The sequence below is a fragment of the Castanea sativa genome, chromosome 11 (genome assembly GCF_040712315.1).
Source record: "Castanea sativa cultivar Marrone di Chiusa Pesio chromosome 11, ASM4071231v1".
Classification (NCBI taxonomy): Eukaryota; Viridiplantae; Streptophyta; class Magnoliopsida; order Fagales; family Fagaceae; genus Castanea; species Castanea sativa.
Genome location: NC_134023.1, coordinates 33184214 through 33202142, shown reverse-complemented (window position 1 = coordinate 33202142; position 17929 = coordinate 33184214). Strand labels below are relative to the sequence as shown.

The 17929-nt window shown below is 42.5% G+C and overlaps 1 protein-coding gene across 1 annotated transcript; it reads left to right on the top strand.

Moving 5' to 3' along the window:
• The first annotated feature begins 5331 nt into the window (after nt 1-5331).
• Nucleotides 5332-7200, top strand: LOC142616379 (uncharacterized). Its single transcript, XM_075789245.1, has 5 exons — nt 5332-5673; nt 5719-5892; nt 5944-6053; nt 6285-6515; nt 6753-7200. The coding sequence occupies exons 1-5, from the start codon at nt 5332-5334 to the stop codon at nt 7198-7200; spliced, it is 1305 nt and encodes a 434-aa protein (XP_075645360.1).
• Nucleotides 7201-17929: the final 10729 nt, after the last annotated feature.

The window sequence follows — 17929 nt, the reverse complement described above, 5'->3', positions numbered from 1 at the left end:
AAGAATCTATTACAATATTTTTTAGAGAATGATTAAACAATGATATTATTCTAAACATACATATTTATTTCAACTATTATCTTGATTCTTAGACTTTGAGTTTTATCTATTATGTAGGCCTAAAAATGCACTAGAAGTCATTGGTCTCTTTAGCCTAATGTTGCGTTCTAGGCTTAACTCCCAAAACAAATCTGAGTCTAGCGAATAATACATGGCTGGGCACAAAAATGGCCCTTAACAATGACTAAAAAAATCCCATATTTTTATATTATTCTTTTAATTAAACACTTTTGGGAAGTATGATTTATCTTGAACAGGATTGAAAGTTTGGATTATATTGAAAACCAGGCTTTCTTATGAAGGAAAAAATTGAAAATCAATTTTGGGTAAATATTTACAAATGTATTGAGATAAGCAATATATTCAAGAAGAGAGATCATTTTCTTACTTTTGTATATGTCAAAAGCGATAAAATCATAATTTTAGAAGATAATATAGCGGTTTGGGATTAAAGACAACATTAAAATAAATGACTACAAGTTGAATGTTTTTGAATAGGGAAAACTCTAATTTTCTCTTTCCTTTCCAACCATCATGATTGGAAAAACTTAAACCCAATATATTTATCACTAGCAAATTAATAATATAAGCTATCATTATGAACAGACACCGTAAATTGAAACTCTCTCTTAATAATATAAGTAGATAAAAATTTTAATTAAAAAAAAGTAGAATAATATATATAATTTTTTTATTTATAAAGAACAAAAAATTTTCATTAGTTGAAATAGGAAGCAACATAACATCATTTATTTTAGTAAAAAATATTTTGTTAAATTTCAACAGGATACAAAATAGGTGAAAGGAGAAGATAGATAAAGACATCATATTTTTAGACATCTTTTCTAAGTTCACTTAGAACCAACCACGTTTGTGTTATATCCTACTAAGATTAGTCTAGTCACAAATTAGGCTTATTATGGTTGTTTGTAAAGCCTAGAGACCGCACTTGATCAATATCTAATCAATCCAGTTTTGCCATGAGTGAAATAGGGTCAGCTATTGGATTGTTAATACTTAATAACCCGAAGAAGAAGAAGAAGAACGCAAATATTTATATTGGATCAGCTTGAGGATTAAAGGATAAGGTTTTGTCTGTTCCAATGGTTCCCTATTTATATGCGTGTAGTGTCCTAGAAGCTGACTAAACGGAAGTGATAGTGACGTTTTTTACAAGCTGTCAGCGCGTTAAGAAGGCTGACGAGAATATCCAACCCGTCAGCCATTGTCATTAGGACGCCTTCTTTTGACGTTCGAGGCCACACCCCTTACGCGGCGACGTTAGGCTGAAGTATCAAGGCTGACGACCTTGATAGTGAAGGGCCTTAGCTGACGGTCGTTTTGGAGACGTACATAGGCTGACGATAGTGTAGGAGGCACACGTGAGCTGACGACCTTAGCAGGTAAAAGCTAAAGAAGTAATCCAACCTTCATTCTTAGCCAATCTTGACTTCTACAAACATGAATATAAGGAAAGTTCTTGCGCTACACGTTCGACCTTAGTCAAGAAGATTCCTATAAGGAAAAGGGCTCTATACGATATGCAAAGATCCACAAATTACTCTTCTAAAAGGAAAGTACTTCTTCACCAAGGCGTTTATTTCGGCTCTATACCACTATATATACCCCAAAACCCTCATGACCCAAAGGTACGCACAATTATCTCAACTCTGGCACTCTAGGGTTGTTTTGAAAGACTCTAACTTGGTCGTCGGAGGGTTTTTGGCCGGCACCACACCGGTGCTCTCTGTTCGGTCTTATATTTTCTCTTCGCAGGTGTTGCTTTGATCCGGAGAGTTCTCGCAGCTTACTGGTGATTTATTCGGCATCATCAGTTGGCGTCGTCTGTGGGAAACGACGAGAGCATAGCGAATACTATCTAGCCTTTGCTCTATTCCTAAAACAAAAAGTTGCATGGTACTCACCAGATCAATGGCAACAACCAACAATCAAGGCGAAGAACCGCATGCCACAGCGCTAGAGAGGCAAGTCCAAACGCTCGCGGCCGCAGTCGAGCGCCTCACTAGGCAGAATCAAGATTTAGAAGAGCAACTATGACAAAGGAATGCGCACCAAAGTGCACCAGAGGAGGACCAGGAAGATGCTAGCCCGGAGGGGAGGAACGCGGTAGGGCCTTAAGGTAGTAACGCCCTGACTAGACCAGAGCAGCAAGAGACCAACCCGCCATCTGCCTCGGACACACTACCGCCTCATATCGCAGCTGAGATGTAGCAGATGAGGGAACGTATGGACGCGATGATGAGCGCCCTGAGGGGACGAATCTCAAGCGACTTGGACGACCTAGTCCATAGAACAGATTCGCCCTTCACAGCACTCGTGAAATCATACCCTCTCCCTCCAAAGTTTCGCATGCCACACATCAAGAACTATGATGGATCCAAGGACCCTTTGGATCACTTGGAATCTTTCAGGACCCTAATGCATCTTCAGGGTGTGCAGGGCGAAATCATGTGTAGGGCCTTCCTCACTACGTTGAAAGGACCTGCGAGGGACTGGTATAGCCGACTGACGCCTAACTCCATCAGCACTTTTAAGGAATTAGGCGCACAGTTTGTATCACATTTTATCGAGAGTCACCGGCATAAGAAGTCTACTGCATGTTTGTTGAACATCAAGTAGCGAGAGGACGAGACCTTAAGATCATACTTAGACCGATTCAACAAGGAATCCCTCTCGATAGAGGAGGCCGATGACAAGATACTTGTGGCAGCGTTCACCAACGGGCTACGGAAGGGTAAGTTCCTGTTTTCCCTGTACAAGAATGACCCAAAAACTATGTCCGACGTGTTGTACAGGGCGACGAAGTATATGAACGCGGAAGACGCGTTACTAGCTCGAGAGGACAAGCCCAGAAAGAGGGAGAGGCAGGAAGATGCACAACCGGACAGGGCACGAAAAATGGCTAGAACAAAAGAATGGCGGGATGATCGACGACCCAAACCGCCTACAGGAAGATTCACGAACTTCATTCCCCTAAATGCACCCATCGACCAAGTACTAATGTAGATTAAAGATGAGGAAACTTTGGCCTTTCCTGGCAAGCTGAAGGGAGATCCCAACAAGAGACCAAGGGACAAATACTGCCGTTTTCATCAAGATCATGGCCATGACACCGCCGATTGCTACGACTTGAAACAGCAAATAGAAGCTCTTATTAGGCGAGGAAGGTTGCAGAGGTTCGTCAACAAGGAGAGGGCAGTCCCGCCGCAAAATCAAGCCCCTCGGCGAGACAATGATCGCCCCAGGCAACCTGTCGGAGATATAAGGATGATTGTAGGAGGAACCATGACCGTTGGGTCATCCAAGAAAGCCCGAAAGACATACCTTAGAACGGTTCAGAACGTCCAGGTGGCAAGCCCCGCACTTGAAAGGTCGCGGATTGACAATCCCACCATCGAATTTTCAGAAGGAGACGCCCAGCGCCTTCATCATCCCCATAACGACGCTCTGGTCGTCACCATACAAGTAGGAGACTACAACATACACCGAGTCCTTGTAGACAATGGTAGTTCGGCAGACATCCTTTACTATCCCGCTTTCCAACAGATGGGAATTGGAAGAGAACAACTAGTTCCGACTAACGCCCCGCTCGTTGGCTTTGGAGGAGCAAGGATACTTCCACTTGGCATTGTTACTTTGGCAGTAACCATTGGAGACTACCCACAGCAGGTCACTCGGAACGTAACATTCCTAGTAGTCGATTGTTCGTCGGCTTACAATGCCATCATAGGACGTCCAACCCTCAACTCATGGAAAGTCGTGACATCGACATACCATTTGATGATAAAGTTCCCTACTGATCATGGAATTGGAGAATTGAGAGGAAATCAATTATCCGCACGCGAATGTTATGTGGCCATGATGGAGATAGACAATCACATCCAGGCCATAAACATAGAGGAACGTCGGGTGGCAACGGAACCCACCGAGAGGCTCGAAGACGTGCTTCTCGATGAAGCCCGCCCTGAGCGAACGACCAAAATCGGCACCCTAGCCAACCCGACGGTACGTCAAGAACTTGCGACCTTCTTGAAAGAAAACCGGGACGTGTTCGCATGGAGCCACGAAGACATGCCAGGAATCGACCCATCAGTCATGGTGCACAGGTTGAACGTGTCGCCATCTTTCCCACCTGTCCGACAGAAGAAAAGAACCTTCGCCCAAGAAAGAGATCAAGCAGTAGCAGAAGAAGTCCGCAAACTACAAGAGGCGGGATTTATCAGGGAAGTGTACTACCCTGATTGGTTAGCAAATGTCATGATGGTCAAAAAGAACAACGGGAAATGGAGGATGTGCGTCAACTTCACGGACTTGAACTTAGCATGCCCCAAGGATAGCTACCCCCTCCCGCAAGTCGACATCTTGGTGGATTCCACGGCCAAACATCAGCTGCTGAGCTTCATGGATGCGTTTTCTGGGTATAACCAAATCCGAATGGACGAAGCCGATCGAGAGAAGACCTCGTTCGTGACCAGCCAAGGCCTCTTTTGCTACAAGGTCATGCCCCTTGGCCTGAAAAATGCTGGCACAACCTATCAGAGGCTCATGAATAAGATGTTTACACGGCAGATTGGAAGAAACGTCCAAGTATATGTCGACGACATGCTCATCAAAAGTCAAAGGGAAGAAGCTCATTTGGAGGATCTCAAGGAAACATTTAACACTCTTCGCTCCTACAACATGAAGCTCAACCCAAGCAAGTGTGCCTTTAGAGTGACAGCGGGAAAGTTCTTAGGGTACATGGTATCCCAAAGAGGTATCGAGGCTAACCCGGACAAGATTCAGGCCATTATGGAGATGGCCCCTCCTAAAAATATGAAGGAAGTACAAAGTCTCAATGGCAGGGTCGCCGCGCTTAGTAGATTCGTGTCGAAGGTGGCAGACAGATGCCTACCTTTCTTCCAAACATTGAAAAAATCCTTTGAATGGACGGCTGAATGTCAACAGGCGTTCGAAGATCTGAAGGTCTATCTCTCTTTACCACCGTTACTAAGCCCCTCACAGCCAGGAGAAGAACTATTCCTTTATCTGGCCATTTCCCCGGCAGCTGTCAGTGCGGCCCTAATTAGAGAAGATGACAAGATTCAACGGCCCGTGTACTACACGAGCAAGGCATTGCACAGTGCAGAGGAGAGATACCCCCCCATGGAAAAACTTGCCTTCGCTTTGGTCACGGCGGCCCACAAACTCAAGCCATATTTCCAAGCCCATACGATAGTCGTCCTAACTGACAAACCTTTGCGATGAGCAATGGGCAGCCCTGCAGCCGCCGGACGAATGGCATTGTGGTCAATAGAATTAAGCAAATTTGACATACAATATCACCCCTGCACCACCATTAAGGGGCAAGTGGTTGCCGACTTCATTGCGGAATTCACCAGCATGGAAGGCAAAGAGGAAAGAAGTCCCCAATGGATTGTTTTCACGGACGGGTCGTCCAACAAGAAGGCCGGAGGGGTCGGGGTCATGCTTAAATCCCCGGAAGGCGAAGAACTCAAATTTATGATTCGCCTCAATTTTCTTACAACTAATAATGAAGTTGAGTATGAAGCCCTGCTAGCAGGTTTAGACCTTGCCCAAGTTGTAGAGGCCGTAAGCGTAGTTGTTCACTGCGACTCCTAGGTCGTTGCAAGCCAGGTGAACGGCGAGTACGAGTGCAAGGGCGAGAAAATGAAGAAGTACTGGGAGCAAACGAAAAAGAGGATAGATGGGTTGCAGGCCAAAATAGTCCAAATTCCAAGAGGAGAAAACGAACACGCCGACCGTCTTTCCAAAGCCGCATCTGCAGAGTCTATGATCACCATTGACGGGGTACTTTCTTTTACTTAGTCCTCACCATTAATTGACGTTGTCAACATACAGGAAATTGGTTCCGAGAATAGTTGGACCACCCCTTTGATCTCCTACCTAAAAGATGGCACGTTGCCTAATGAAAAGGAGGCTGCCAGGAAGCTGAAGGTCCGATCAGCGCGGTTTGTCTTGATAAAGGACGTCCTCTACAAAAGAAGCTTCTCTCGACCATACTTAAGATGTGTAGGCACCGAAGAGGCAGACTATGTTATGAGAGAAGTACACGAGGGAATATGCGGCAACCACTCCGGATCACGGTCACTGGTACACAATCTAATTCGGGCCGGATACTACTGGCCGACAATGCAAAGTGACGCCCAGGTTTATGTGAGAGGTTGCGACAAATGTCAAAGGTTCAGCAACATCATCCGGCAACCGGCGGAAGAGTTGACCCCCATAACCGCCCCATGGTCTTTCGCCCAATGGGGGTTGGACATCATGGGACCATTCCCAATGGCAGCAAGGCAACTGAAGTTTCTCGTCATTGGCATCGATTACTTCACCAAATGGGTTGAAGCTGAAGCCTTAGCCATAATCACTGAAAAGAATATAAGGGGTTTTGTATGGAAGAACATTGTTTGCAGGTACGGAATTCCAAGAGTCTTAATTTCAGACAACAATAAGCAATTTGACAACGACTCTTTCCGAGCCTTCTGTTCAGAGTTAGGAATCAAGAACCATTATTCCTCCCCAGCCCATCCTCAAGCAAACGGACAAGTTAAAGTCACCAACCGATCCTTGCTTCGAATCATCAAGACTCGGCTCGAGGGGGCAAAGGGCATATGGCCTGAGGTGCTACCCAGCGTATTATGGGCATACAGAACGATAGTACGAACCCCTACAGGAGAAACCCATTTCCAGTTAACATACGGAAGTGAAGCGGTCATTCCAGCTGAGATAGGACTCACGAGCTATAGGGTGGACAATTACGACGAGGGAAGAAATGATCAAGAGCTACGTCTACAACTGGATCTAGTTGATGAAGTAAGGGCGGCAGCTGAACAGAGACTCGCACAGTACCAGGACCTCGTAGCCAAACACTACAACTCCCGAGTCAAGCACCGAGACTTCAAGGTCAGAGACCTCGTTTTAAGGAAAGTGATGGGCGCTGCTAGAGATCCCGCACAAGGAAAGCTTGGCCCGAACTGGGAAGGACCCTACAAGATTATGTCATGGCTAAGAAAGGGCACCTATCAACTGGAAACGCTTGACGAGCAGAAGCTACGACACCCATGGAATGCCGAGCATCTCAGAAGATACTACCAGTAAAAAATGGCAAAGCAAAACACTACTCCTCATTGTCAGTTTATGTTCTTCAATTGTTTGTCCTAAGTTTATTCCTGTCTACAATATAATTTAAGCCTCAGGAGCTGAAAGTTTATCTTTTCTTTTTCGGACAAAGTTTTACTTATGCATTCATTCTAATAAGAGGAGGTTTATTCAGAAACGACTAGTGAACTTGTTATGTTTTTCAAAGGAATACTGAGTCCACAAGGTGGACGGCCTTGTGGCCAAGTCTATAAAGTGGACGACCAAGTCTACAAGAGTGGACGCCCTTATGGCTAAATCCACAAAGTGGACAGCCCCATGGATAAGTCCACAAAGTGGACGACCTACTACTAAATCCACAAAGTGGACGACCTACTAATAAGTCCACAAAGTGGACAATCCCATGGCCAAGTCCACAAAGTGGACGGCCCTATGAATAAAGTCCACAAAGTGGACGACCCCATGGCTAAATCCACAAAGTGGACGGCCCCATGAGTGAAGTCCACAAAGTGGACGAACCTACACCTAAAATCAGCAAGGTGGACGACCCTATTTCTTAGCCAACAAGGTGGACGACCTCATTGCTAAGTAGAGGGCCTTATTACTAAGTACATAAGAGGTACAAGCGCAACAAAATTTGCTCTTTGTTGAACCCGTCACCTTGTCATGACGCAACTAAGTAACGGTGTTATATTCAAAGTGACGGATATACCGCAATCATCTTAAAATAAGTTGACTAAACCGACGGTATTGTTCATAAAAAGATGGGCGTATGGCAAAATAGATACATCGAACTAAATCAGCTAAAAAGCTGACGCCATTAAGAAATTTACAGGCATACAACTAAGTTTGATCCAACGACGTCGCCCATGAAACTGACAGAATGATAAAAACAACTCAAAGAAGCTGACGCCATCACCGGCTCAACATTTTTGAATTGAAAATGAGAAAAACCCCGTCACCCATAAGCTGACGAGCTCGTCATGAGCATATGATTCCGACTTAGAGTATGTATAAAAAAAAACACACATACTTGAAGCATAAAATAACATATTAAGATTAACACAGGCGATGTCTTTACAAAAGCCCAGAAAAACAAGCATCAAGTACTACAGTTTGTCTACATTTTTCCTTGAAAAAAAAAAAAGAAAAGGAAAGAAAATTTTTTTAAGTTCATGAAATAAAGGGGCCTTAGGGTCTTCCATCGTCTTCGGCAGTAAAAGGCTGGGCGCAGGAGATAGAAGGGCTGACGGCATTTGGATCGTCATTGTGAGGGTTTGCTGGAGTCAGAGTGACGGACTGATCCGCGGCTAGCTGAGCTAGAACGATGCTGTTGTCCCTCTGACTGTTGTCGTCAGCTTCCTCATTGACGGCGTCGCCTGCAGGGGTTGACGGGATGGACTTATCCATAGAAATCCTTGACAAATCCAAGTTAGGATAGACGGATTTTACTTGTTTCAAGTAGTCCTTGAACCCGTCACCGTAGTAGGCAGCACAAGCATCTATGAAGGATGACGAATCCTTAAACTCCGTCACAGCGTCGTTCCTAGCCGTCTCCACCTAGACTAGGATGGACCTCAGCTCCTTTTCTGCCGTCAACTTGGCCTCCTTTTCCAGCTCCCGTCGGCGGGTTTCCTCTGTCAGTTTCTCCTTAAGATCCTTCAGCTCCGCGCCCAAGATGCGGTTTGCATCCTTGTACTGCGCTTGACCGTCAGCCAGGTACTTGACGCGCTCGTGCAGACGGGTAATCACCCCTTCCTTGGCAGAGCACCTGTCTGACAGAGCCTTCATGCGAACCATAGCCTACAAAAAAAAAAAGGGACAAAACAACGTCAGGGTATAAAGATTGGTCGGGCACCAAAGTAGAGAGCGAGGCTTACCCTGGTAAGGTCGAAAAGACCTGACGCCCTTATCTCGTCAGTAGCCTGCTTACTCCGTCACCTCTACGGCGTAGTCTTTATGGGTCAGCAGGCGGCGTACAGATCCTTGGGAGATGGGACCTAACGAGGTCATTGGCCCCTTACCTGCCTCGTGGATGGACCTGGGAGGTGATGGCCTTCGAGAAGACTTGTCCCAGGGAGTTGGGGCAACCTTATTCCCTGGACGGTCTTCCCTGCCGTCAGGTTTCCTCTTGGCCACGGCCCTCCCGACGGGCTTTGGGGCAGACAGTGGGGTCGACTCGCCCCTAGCCTTCTCTTGCTGTTTTTTCTTGACCGCAGCGGCAGCTCGAACCCTTTGCTTAGCTGACTCCATTTCTGCAAAAAATAAAGGTTAGAAAGAGACAGCGTCAGGATAAAGACAAGAAGTTGAAGGATACTCACGACGACGGGAATAAGCGTTTAATTTGCAAGCTTCCTTCATCGGTTCGGGACCACCACAATATAAATGAAGAGTATCTAATGTGATTAAGTCCCGACACTTTCTCTCGTCCAAAGGAATGGCCGTCACTCGACGAATAAAATCCTCTTGCTTCGCGATAATGTGTGGACGATTGTTAGCTGCAATGAAAGGTGACGGGTTAGAATACCAAATACATAGACGAAGCGAGAAGGTCGACGAAATTAACCTGAATTTCTAACATGTGCCCATGTGTTATCAAAACCATTGGGCATTGACTCCCATTCCTCCTGACGGCATACCCAATTTGTTCCTTCTACAAAGAAGTATCTGCCCTTCCACTTCCTATTGGAATCAGGCATGTCTGACACCAATTTCAACTCCTTTTCCCTCACTGCAAAATGATACACTCCTTTTGACGAGGAAATGTGCTGAGGGCGATAACACCAAAAGAAATCGTCCAAGGTCAGCTGACGGTTCCCACCACTCAGACGACCCCACAAGATCTCGGCACCAATAAAGGTTCGCCAGGCGTTGGGGGCAATCTGGCTGACGGATATCCCAAGGAAATTAGCTAACTGACGATGCAACGCCGTCAGCGGTATCCTTAGCCCGGCCGCGAACATGGCATCATACATGCCAACGTCCGCGGTTCGTCCTGAGTAACACCTCTCACCTTCCTCAGGAAGACGGATGGTAATGTCGTCTGGTATTTGGTAGCGGGACCGCAAACTCTTGAAAACATTCTCCGACATCGTCGGGAGAAACTTGTTGACGGACCACTCTGAGGGTAAGATGAAGGGACGATCATCACCAGAGGTTCCCAAGGTACTCTCTAAGGTTTCCTCGTCGCCGTCACTCTCACCCCCGTCACTGATACTCCCCTTTTCATTAATCCTTCACTCTCCATCGTCTACCCTTTCTTTGCCACTGTCGCCACTCACCTCACTTCCTCTAGAACTCCCTACTTCCCCGTCAGAAGGAGTTGATGATTCTCTTTCTGACGACCAGGATAGAACCTCCGCGGGCTCACGGCCTGATTGGAAAACTTCCTCGTAACCCGCTCCGTCGCGGATCGACGATTGATCACTCGGCGTCTCCCTAGACATCTGACTACCTACAAACGATGGGTTTTTTATTCTAAGATCCTAGGCAGACGACTTCACTAAAGGGCATTACTAAAAAAATAATAATAATAAAAAGGTAAAGTAAGGAGAACTTACGAGTAGGAGGACGGTCTTAAGAAGCTAACGGTTGTACGACTGACGGTGTGATAAGATCAGCAGTGACGTATTCTTTCTCTCGAAATGAACAGGATGCAAAAAGTGGAAAAAAGGTAAAAAATGAAGTATATATAGGAGAGAGGAGGCGCGAAAGACGAAGCGACACACCCGTCCAGACACGGAGCCAATCAATCTACGCCATGTGTCCCACCATTTAATGAAGAGGGCGCGAATCACCATGCAAGAACCATTTCCCCAGTAACGACAACTCCATGACCCGTCACCCACAGCTGACGGGGTAATGGAGTGGGGGGCAATTGATAGTGACGTTTTTTACAAGCTGTCAGCGCGTTAAGAAGGCTGACGGGAATATGCAACCCGTCAGCCATTGTCATTAGGACGCCTTCTTTTGACGTTCGAGGCCACACCCCTTACGCGGCGACGTTAGGCTAAGTATCAAGGCTGACGACCTTGATAGTGAAGGGCCTTAGCTGACGGTCGTTTTGGAGACGTACATAGGCTGATGACAGTGTAGGAGGCACACATGGGCTGACAACCTTAGCAGGTAAAAGCTGAAGAAGTAATCCAACCTTCATTCTTAGCCAATCTTGACTTCTACATACGTGAATATAAGGAAAGTTCTTGCGCTACACGTTCGACCTTAGTCAAGAAGATTCCTATAAGGAAAAGGGCTCTATACGATATGCAAAGATCCACAAATTACTCTTCTAAAAGGAAAGTACTTCTTCACCAAGGCATTTATTTCGACTCTATACCACTATATATACCCCAAAACCCTCATGACCCAAAGGTACGCACAATTATCTCAACTCTGCCACTCTAGGATTGTTTTGAAATACTCTAACTTGATCGTCGAAGGGTTTTTGGCCGGCACCACATCGGTGCTCTCTGTTCAGTCTTCTATTTTCTCTTCACAGGTGTTGCTTTGATCCGGAGAGTTCTCGCAGCTTACTGGTGATTTATTCGGTATCATCAGGAAGAAACTAGGAAATGATAGAATCCCTATCCCAATGCGGACCTGATACCAGTCCCCAACTCGGTTACTTAACGGTATACCCCTCCTAAAGGTACCAACGCGGTTACGTAACCTGGTTACCCCATAAGGTTTACTTACCAAGGAAAATTGGGGGTAACTAGCTAATTAATCATATAATAGTATGATTATAATTATTAAAATGAACGACTGTGGCTATCCACTTGACAATATGCAGAGGACATATAGAAAGATAATTTTGTATTTGGTGGTGCTAAAAATAGCAATATGACTTTTTAGCATCACCAATAACAATGCTCTAGAATATATATAACTTTTTTTTTTTTTTGAGAAGAAGATTATATAACTTATTTGAGAAATAATGACTCTAATGAAATATTAATCCATAATAGATAACAAAGTTTCTCTCCAAACTAGTTTGGTGAGAATAAACTTCTTATATATTTCATTTTTTTTAGTATGAATTTTTTTTAAATCTAACTGTTGAATTTTGTGTTCCTTATGTTCTTAACATGCATGCTAAATTTCATTCAAATAGAATATTATTTACTATTCTATTAATAAACTTATTTTTTAACTAGTTGTTTACCCGTACAATGTACAGGCATCTCTCTTAGTTGAATAGTGTTTGTTTTCCTTATTTAAGTAGACAAATAAAACATAGATTATATTATATAAAAGGGCATTTGAGTTGACACTAAGACATAAATTAAGAATGTAAATGATTTAAATAAGGAACCAACCATCATCATTGGAAAAACTTAACCCCAATATATTTATCACTAGCAAATTAATAATATGAGATGATGACAATTTTAATTAAAAAAGTAGAATAATATATATAATTTTTTTTTATAAAGAACAAAAAGTTTTCATTAGTTGAAATAGGAAGCAACATGACATCATTTATTTTAGTAAAAAATCTTTTTGTTAAATTTCAACAGGATACAAAATAGGGGAAAGGAGAAGATATATAAAGACACCATATTTTTAGACATTTTTTCTAAGTTTACTTAGAACCGGTCACGTCTATGTTATATCTTAAAAAGATTAATTTAGTATTCGGTTGGATATTGATGAAAGTTGGGCGTCTGTGTTTTAGCTTCTTTTTTTTTTTTTTTGGGAGAAGCACGTTTCAGCTTTCTAGTGACTTCTGTGCACTATTCACGAGACCTACAAACCTATTTTTAAACAAAATTTTTATTAAAAATAGGTCTCACAGCACTATTCACACTTTTAAAAATTATTTTGCTATAGTATTTTTAGCAAAATAAGAAGTATCTAAACACACCCTTAGTCACAAATTATTATGAAGCACGGGTGCGTTTCGGGATTCGGGTGCGGGTGCGGGAGCAGGTGCGGGTGCGGGACTCGGCAATTTTTGAAAAAGTAGGGTGCGGGTGCGGCGGGGTGCGGCGATTAAAAAATTATTAAAAATATTTTTATTTATATTTTTAATATATTGCTAAACATACTTTTTTCACATTATATAAATATATACCAAATTTAAGAACAATAGTAAATAATAACTAGAATACAGAGAATAGGAGAGAGCCTAGCTGAAGAGTGAAGGTAGAGAGTGGGAGAGAGGCTCAACAAAAATGAAGAGGGAGAGGGTTGGGTTTTGGTTTTTTTCCAAACGGTGCGTTTGCACCTCTTTTTTTTTTTTTTTCCAGCCATAAGCACCTCCTGTTGTTGTTGTTTTTTTTTTTTTTTTTTTTTAATTTCGGCCGGTATCGGCCTATTTCGGCCGATATCGGCAAATTTCGGCCGGTATCGGCATATTTCGGTCGGTATCGGCCGATTTCGCCGGTATCGGCCAGTATCGGCCGATTTCGCCAGGACCGATATCACCCGATTTCGCGCGCGTCGGCCCGAATCGGCGCCGTATCGGCGCGAATCGCGCCGAAAAAAATAGTTTTTTATTGCCGGACGCAGCACGGACGCGCAGGCAGCGGCGTCGCCTGCGCGTTGCCGCGTCCGACGCAGGTGCGGCGGCCCAAACGCCGCACCCGTGCTTCATAGCAAATTAAGCATGTTATAGTTGTTTATAAAGCCCAGAGACGGCACATAATCAATATTTAATCAATCCAGTTTTGCCACGAGTGAAATAAGGTCAGCTATTGGATTGTTAATACTTAATAGCCCGAAGAAGAAGAAGAATGCAAATATTTATACTGGGTCAGCTTGAGGATTAAAGGATAAGGCTTGATTTGTTCCAGTGGCTCCCTATTTATATGCGTGTTGTGTCTCTAGAAGCTGACTAAACGGAAGAGACTAGGAAATGATTGAATCCATAGATCCCAGTGCTGGCCTAATACCACTCCTTAACTCGGTTACTTAACGGTATACCCCTCCCAAAGGTACCAACGCGGTTACGTACCTGGTTACCCCATTAGGTTTACTTACCAAGGACAAGTGGGGGCAACTAGCTAATTAATCATATCATAGTATGATTATAATTATAAAAATGAACGACTATGGCTATCCACTTGACAATATGCAGAGTACATATAGAAAGATAATTAAGTCTTGAAATTCTTCAATCACCCACGTAGCACAAGTCTTTGCCTGTAAAGGAGAAAAGACATTGGTCTTACACGTCTATGGAAGGATTGAGAGAAATTAGCTTTCCCTTGAAATAATGGACTCAAATGGCTCAAGACTTTCAATAACTCACCCAACAAAAGTAAATGACCTTATGACATATTGACTACTTGCTTATGAAGATGGTGCTTGAAATAGTTTGGACAACTGTGTTTGGAATCGATTCAACATAATGGTGAAAAATAGGTACAGAATTTGAACTACAAAACTCCCAAGGTGGAGGTCTAAATATGACAACAAACTAAGACCTAAATTTTACACAATTTGGTCTAATATTACCGATAACACCATAGTGGTGATAGATAAGGACAAACTTAGCTCTATCTTGTACTCTAGGAGGAGGAATAGACATGAGTTTTGAAACTTGAACTTCAAATTAAGGTCTTGTGTTCTTATCTATCCTACCTTCATTATTTTTGTACTCTTCATTACGATTCCTCTTAAATTAAGGAATATGTAAAATTGGAAAATTCTTAGGTACTTTCGGAGTACGAAGATATGATACTCCCTTCTTTCATATTCATGTTGGACTCCACCACGGATTTAATGAGTAAACCTCGCCATGAATGTGAGAGGAGGAAGGACCATTCTCCATGCTCTAAGAGTACCTAAGAATTACTCTATAAAGTTTGTCTTTAGAGTAAAGGTTTTTTATTACACTTGGCACTTATTACGTTTTCCAAATTAACTTTACATTCAACTAGTTCCTTCCAAGTGATTAATCTAGTCCACTTGAGAGGCAAATAGATTTTTAAAAAAAATCATTCAACTTTTTGGTTTCATCTAATTTACAATCAATTCTTCTCTTTCAAGTTTCACCTTATTTAATTTTTTTTTTTTTTTTGACATTTCATAGCAATTTTCTAATATTGACAATCCTTAAGAAGTTTATCACATGCAATTTCAAGGCCATCTTCACCATTAGTCTTCAAAAACCCAAGTTTCTAGTCAAGAAAATAAATTTTGAAAATTTTACTTTATGACAACAAGGTTAAGGATCACACTCGAGATCTTAATTCTACACAGAGTGAACTTGCTCAAACACCAATTAAAATGAACAATTTAGACCCCTTAGTTTATTTTAAGCAGAATTAGTTAGGTTTGATGAATTAATGATTTATATAATTTAGTTTGATCAGCAGATAATTACCATGAGCATGCAAGTCACCTATATAAAGAATAAATCAATAAAACAAACAACATGAGTTATTGTTGACGAAATGGAAAACATATGGACACATCTAAAGGCAAAACCACTATAAGGGTTCACCTTAACCCTAAAAAGGAATTTCACTATTATAATTGAAATTTACATCTGAATCATTCTCAAAATCCTAGTCTCTACCCATAGATACTTTTAGACATGACTTCAATAATTGATTCAAGCCATTTGGACTCGTCTAATTTGAAATCCTTCAACGAACAACATTCATGACTCGAGGACCACCTTGATGAGTTGACCTCTATGCAAACACTAGGATGGTTCTATGGCTTCAAACCAAGGTTTTAAAAACCGGACCGGGGTAAAATTGGATTTGCTTCCAGTTTCCGGTTTAACTTGGTTTTTGGGTCTTTTTCTTGACCAGACTTATGGCCGATTCTATTACATCAACTTGCACAAATTCTTGTATGTGAACTATAACTCTTTTGACTATTTATAGAAACTTTTATTAGTTTCTTTGCAGTGAATGAAAATAAATTAAAAAATAAAGAAAAATTGAGAATGTCTGAGGTCAACAAGAAGAATGCTCCAATAGTTTAATAGTGACAACTTTCATTTGTGCAGGAATCAGCATAGATGATATAGGCCAGGCTGAAGAACAACCAAATTAATTCATTTTGCTTAATGCAATGGTAAAAGGGTAAATGCACATTATCTTCTGTTGTATATAATTTTGTGCTTGTGTGTGTGTGTGTGTGTGTGAGAGAGAGAGAGAGAGAGAGAGAGAGATTCATGTTGAAAGGGGGGCTGCTTCAAAAATGTTTGGAGGACTAAATTCAAAAGTGAGGATGCTAGTGCCAACATAACCATCTTCAAAGAGCATAAGATGGTGCAGGCTCATCATAGCATATAGCACTGAAAGAAGTTGTGCACATCCAACTTAGAAGAGCAGATATTGTTCAAGTCGTTAGTTTGGTCTTGTTTGCATGAATGTATTGTTTGCAGCTTGTTGCTCTTGTTTTTAATGCAGTTGCTTGTTTGTTGAATAAAGTGGGTACCATCTGTTGATACCCCCTCTCAGTTTGACTCAATGGCAAGACATTTTTACCATATGCGGTGATGTGTAATGGATTCGTAGAGACCCCAACAATCATAAGGCTTATAGGTATGAATGGCCAACTATATTATAATTACCAAACTAAGTCAGGGAGGGTGTCAAATCTCCTAATCTAAGGTGAGAAATATATGTCTGGAAACCATAGCTATTGGTTTTGGTCCATGGAAGGTGTTCGGAACCCCATGACATCCGTTTTGTAACATTACCCTATTGATTTCACTTCTACTTCATTATACTTCATTAGGTATTTAAGGTATGATGGGATCAACAGCCTGAGAGCATCATTCTCCTTTCATGTTTCATTTTTTTTGGATATTTAGGCGACCTTGGCAGAACCGAGGCACAAGGTCTTTGTAGATCTGATGGGGAATCTATTAATTCATTTGCCGCTTCATTGTCCTCTTGTCTATGATCTGTGGGCATTCATATTTTGTCTAGTTGGGATTGACTAGGTTATGCCAAACTCTGTTGACACCATACTGAAATCTTGGGGAGGAGTAAAGGTAGTTCAAAGATATGTGAAAGTTTGGAGGGCAGTTCCAGCATGTCTTATGTGGTGTATTTAGGGGCGTAATCAACACACTTTTGAGGGAAAGGAGATTTCTCTGCCTAATCTCAAGTTTCTCTTCTTAAAGACTGTTTGAAAGGGCATCACATTGTCTTACCCTCTCTATGTTCTCCTTAACGGAGTTTCTAGAGTCTTTATGCAGCCAAAATTGGGAATTAAGCCCATTTTTCCATCTATATAATTAGTAGGCACTGTTTTCAAACTATATTTTTTACTAACATCTCGAATTTAAAATACTCGATTTTGGCCTATAAATCAAGTCTCAAAGACTCGATTTCCATGGTCTGATCAGGTTTGATGTGGCGTTTTTTCCACATGGCGTTCACCTGGAAATCGAGTCTCTAAAACTCGATTTATAAACCAAAAAAAATTAAGTCTCAAGTCTCTCATGTACAAGCCATTCCTAGATATACCCAAAAGAAAAATTTAAGAAATCCTAGAAACACAACAATCCCAGCACAATGAAACACATTCGCTATTTATTCAACAATGAAACAATTTTTCTAGGTTTTTCTATTTTGACTAAAATTGAACTTGAAAACTCAAATCAGATAAGAGAGAGAAAGAATCCGAGGAGAGAGAGCTCACCTCACCTCGCCAGGTTGATGCCTGGGTCGCGCTGCCTGGGTCACGCAACCTAGGGCGTGCTGCCTGGGGTGCGTGGCCTGGGGTGCGTTGCTTAGGTCGCGCAACCTGGGTT

Excerpts from the sequence above, each read along its gene's own strand:
- LOC142616379 (XM_075789245.1), top strand. The coding sequence starts at position 5,332 with ATGGGCAGCCCTGCAGCCGCCGGACGAATGGCATTGTGGTCAATAGAA. Across the intron at positions 5,674-5,718 it reads TTGCCCAAGTTGTAGAGGCC|GTGAACGGCGAGTACGAGTG; the intron begins GTAAGCGTAGTT and ends GTTGCAAGCCAG. Across the intron at positions 5,893-5,943 it reads CTATGATCACCATTGACGGG|GAAATTGGTTCCGAGAATAG; the intron begins GTACTTTCTTTT and ends GTCAACATACAG.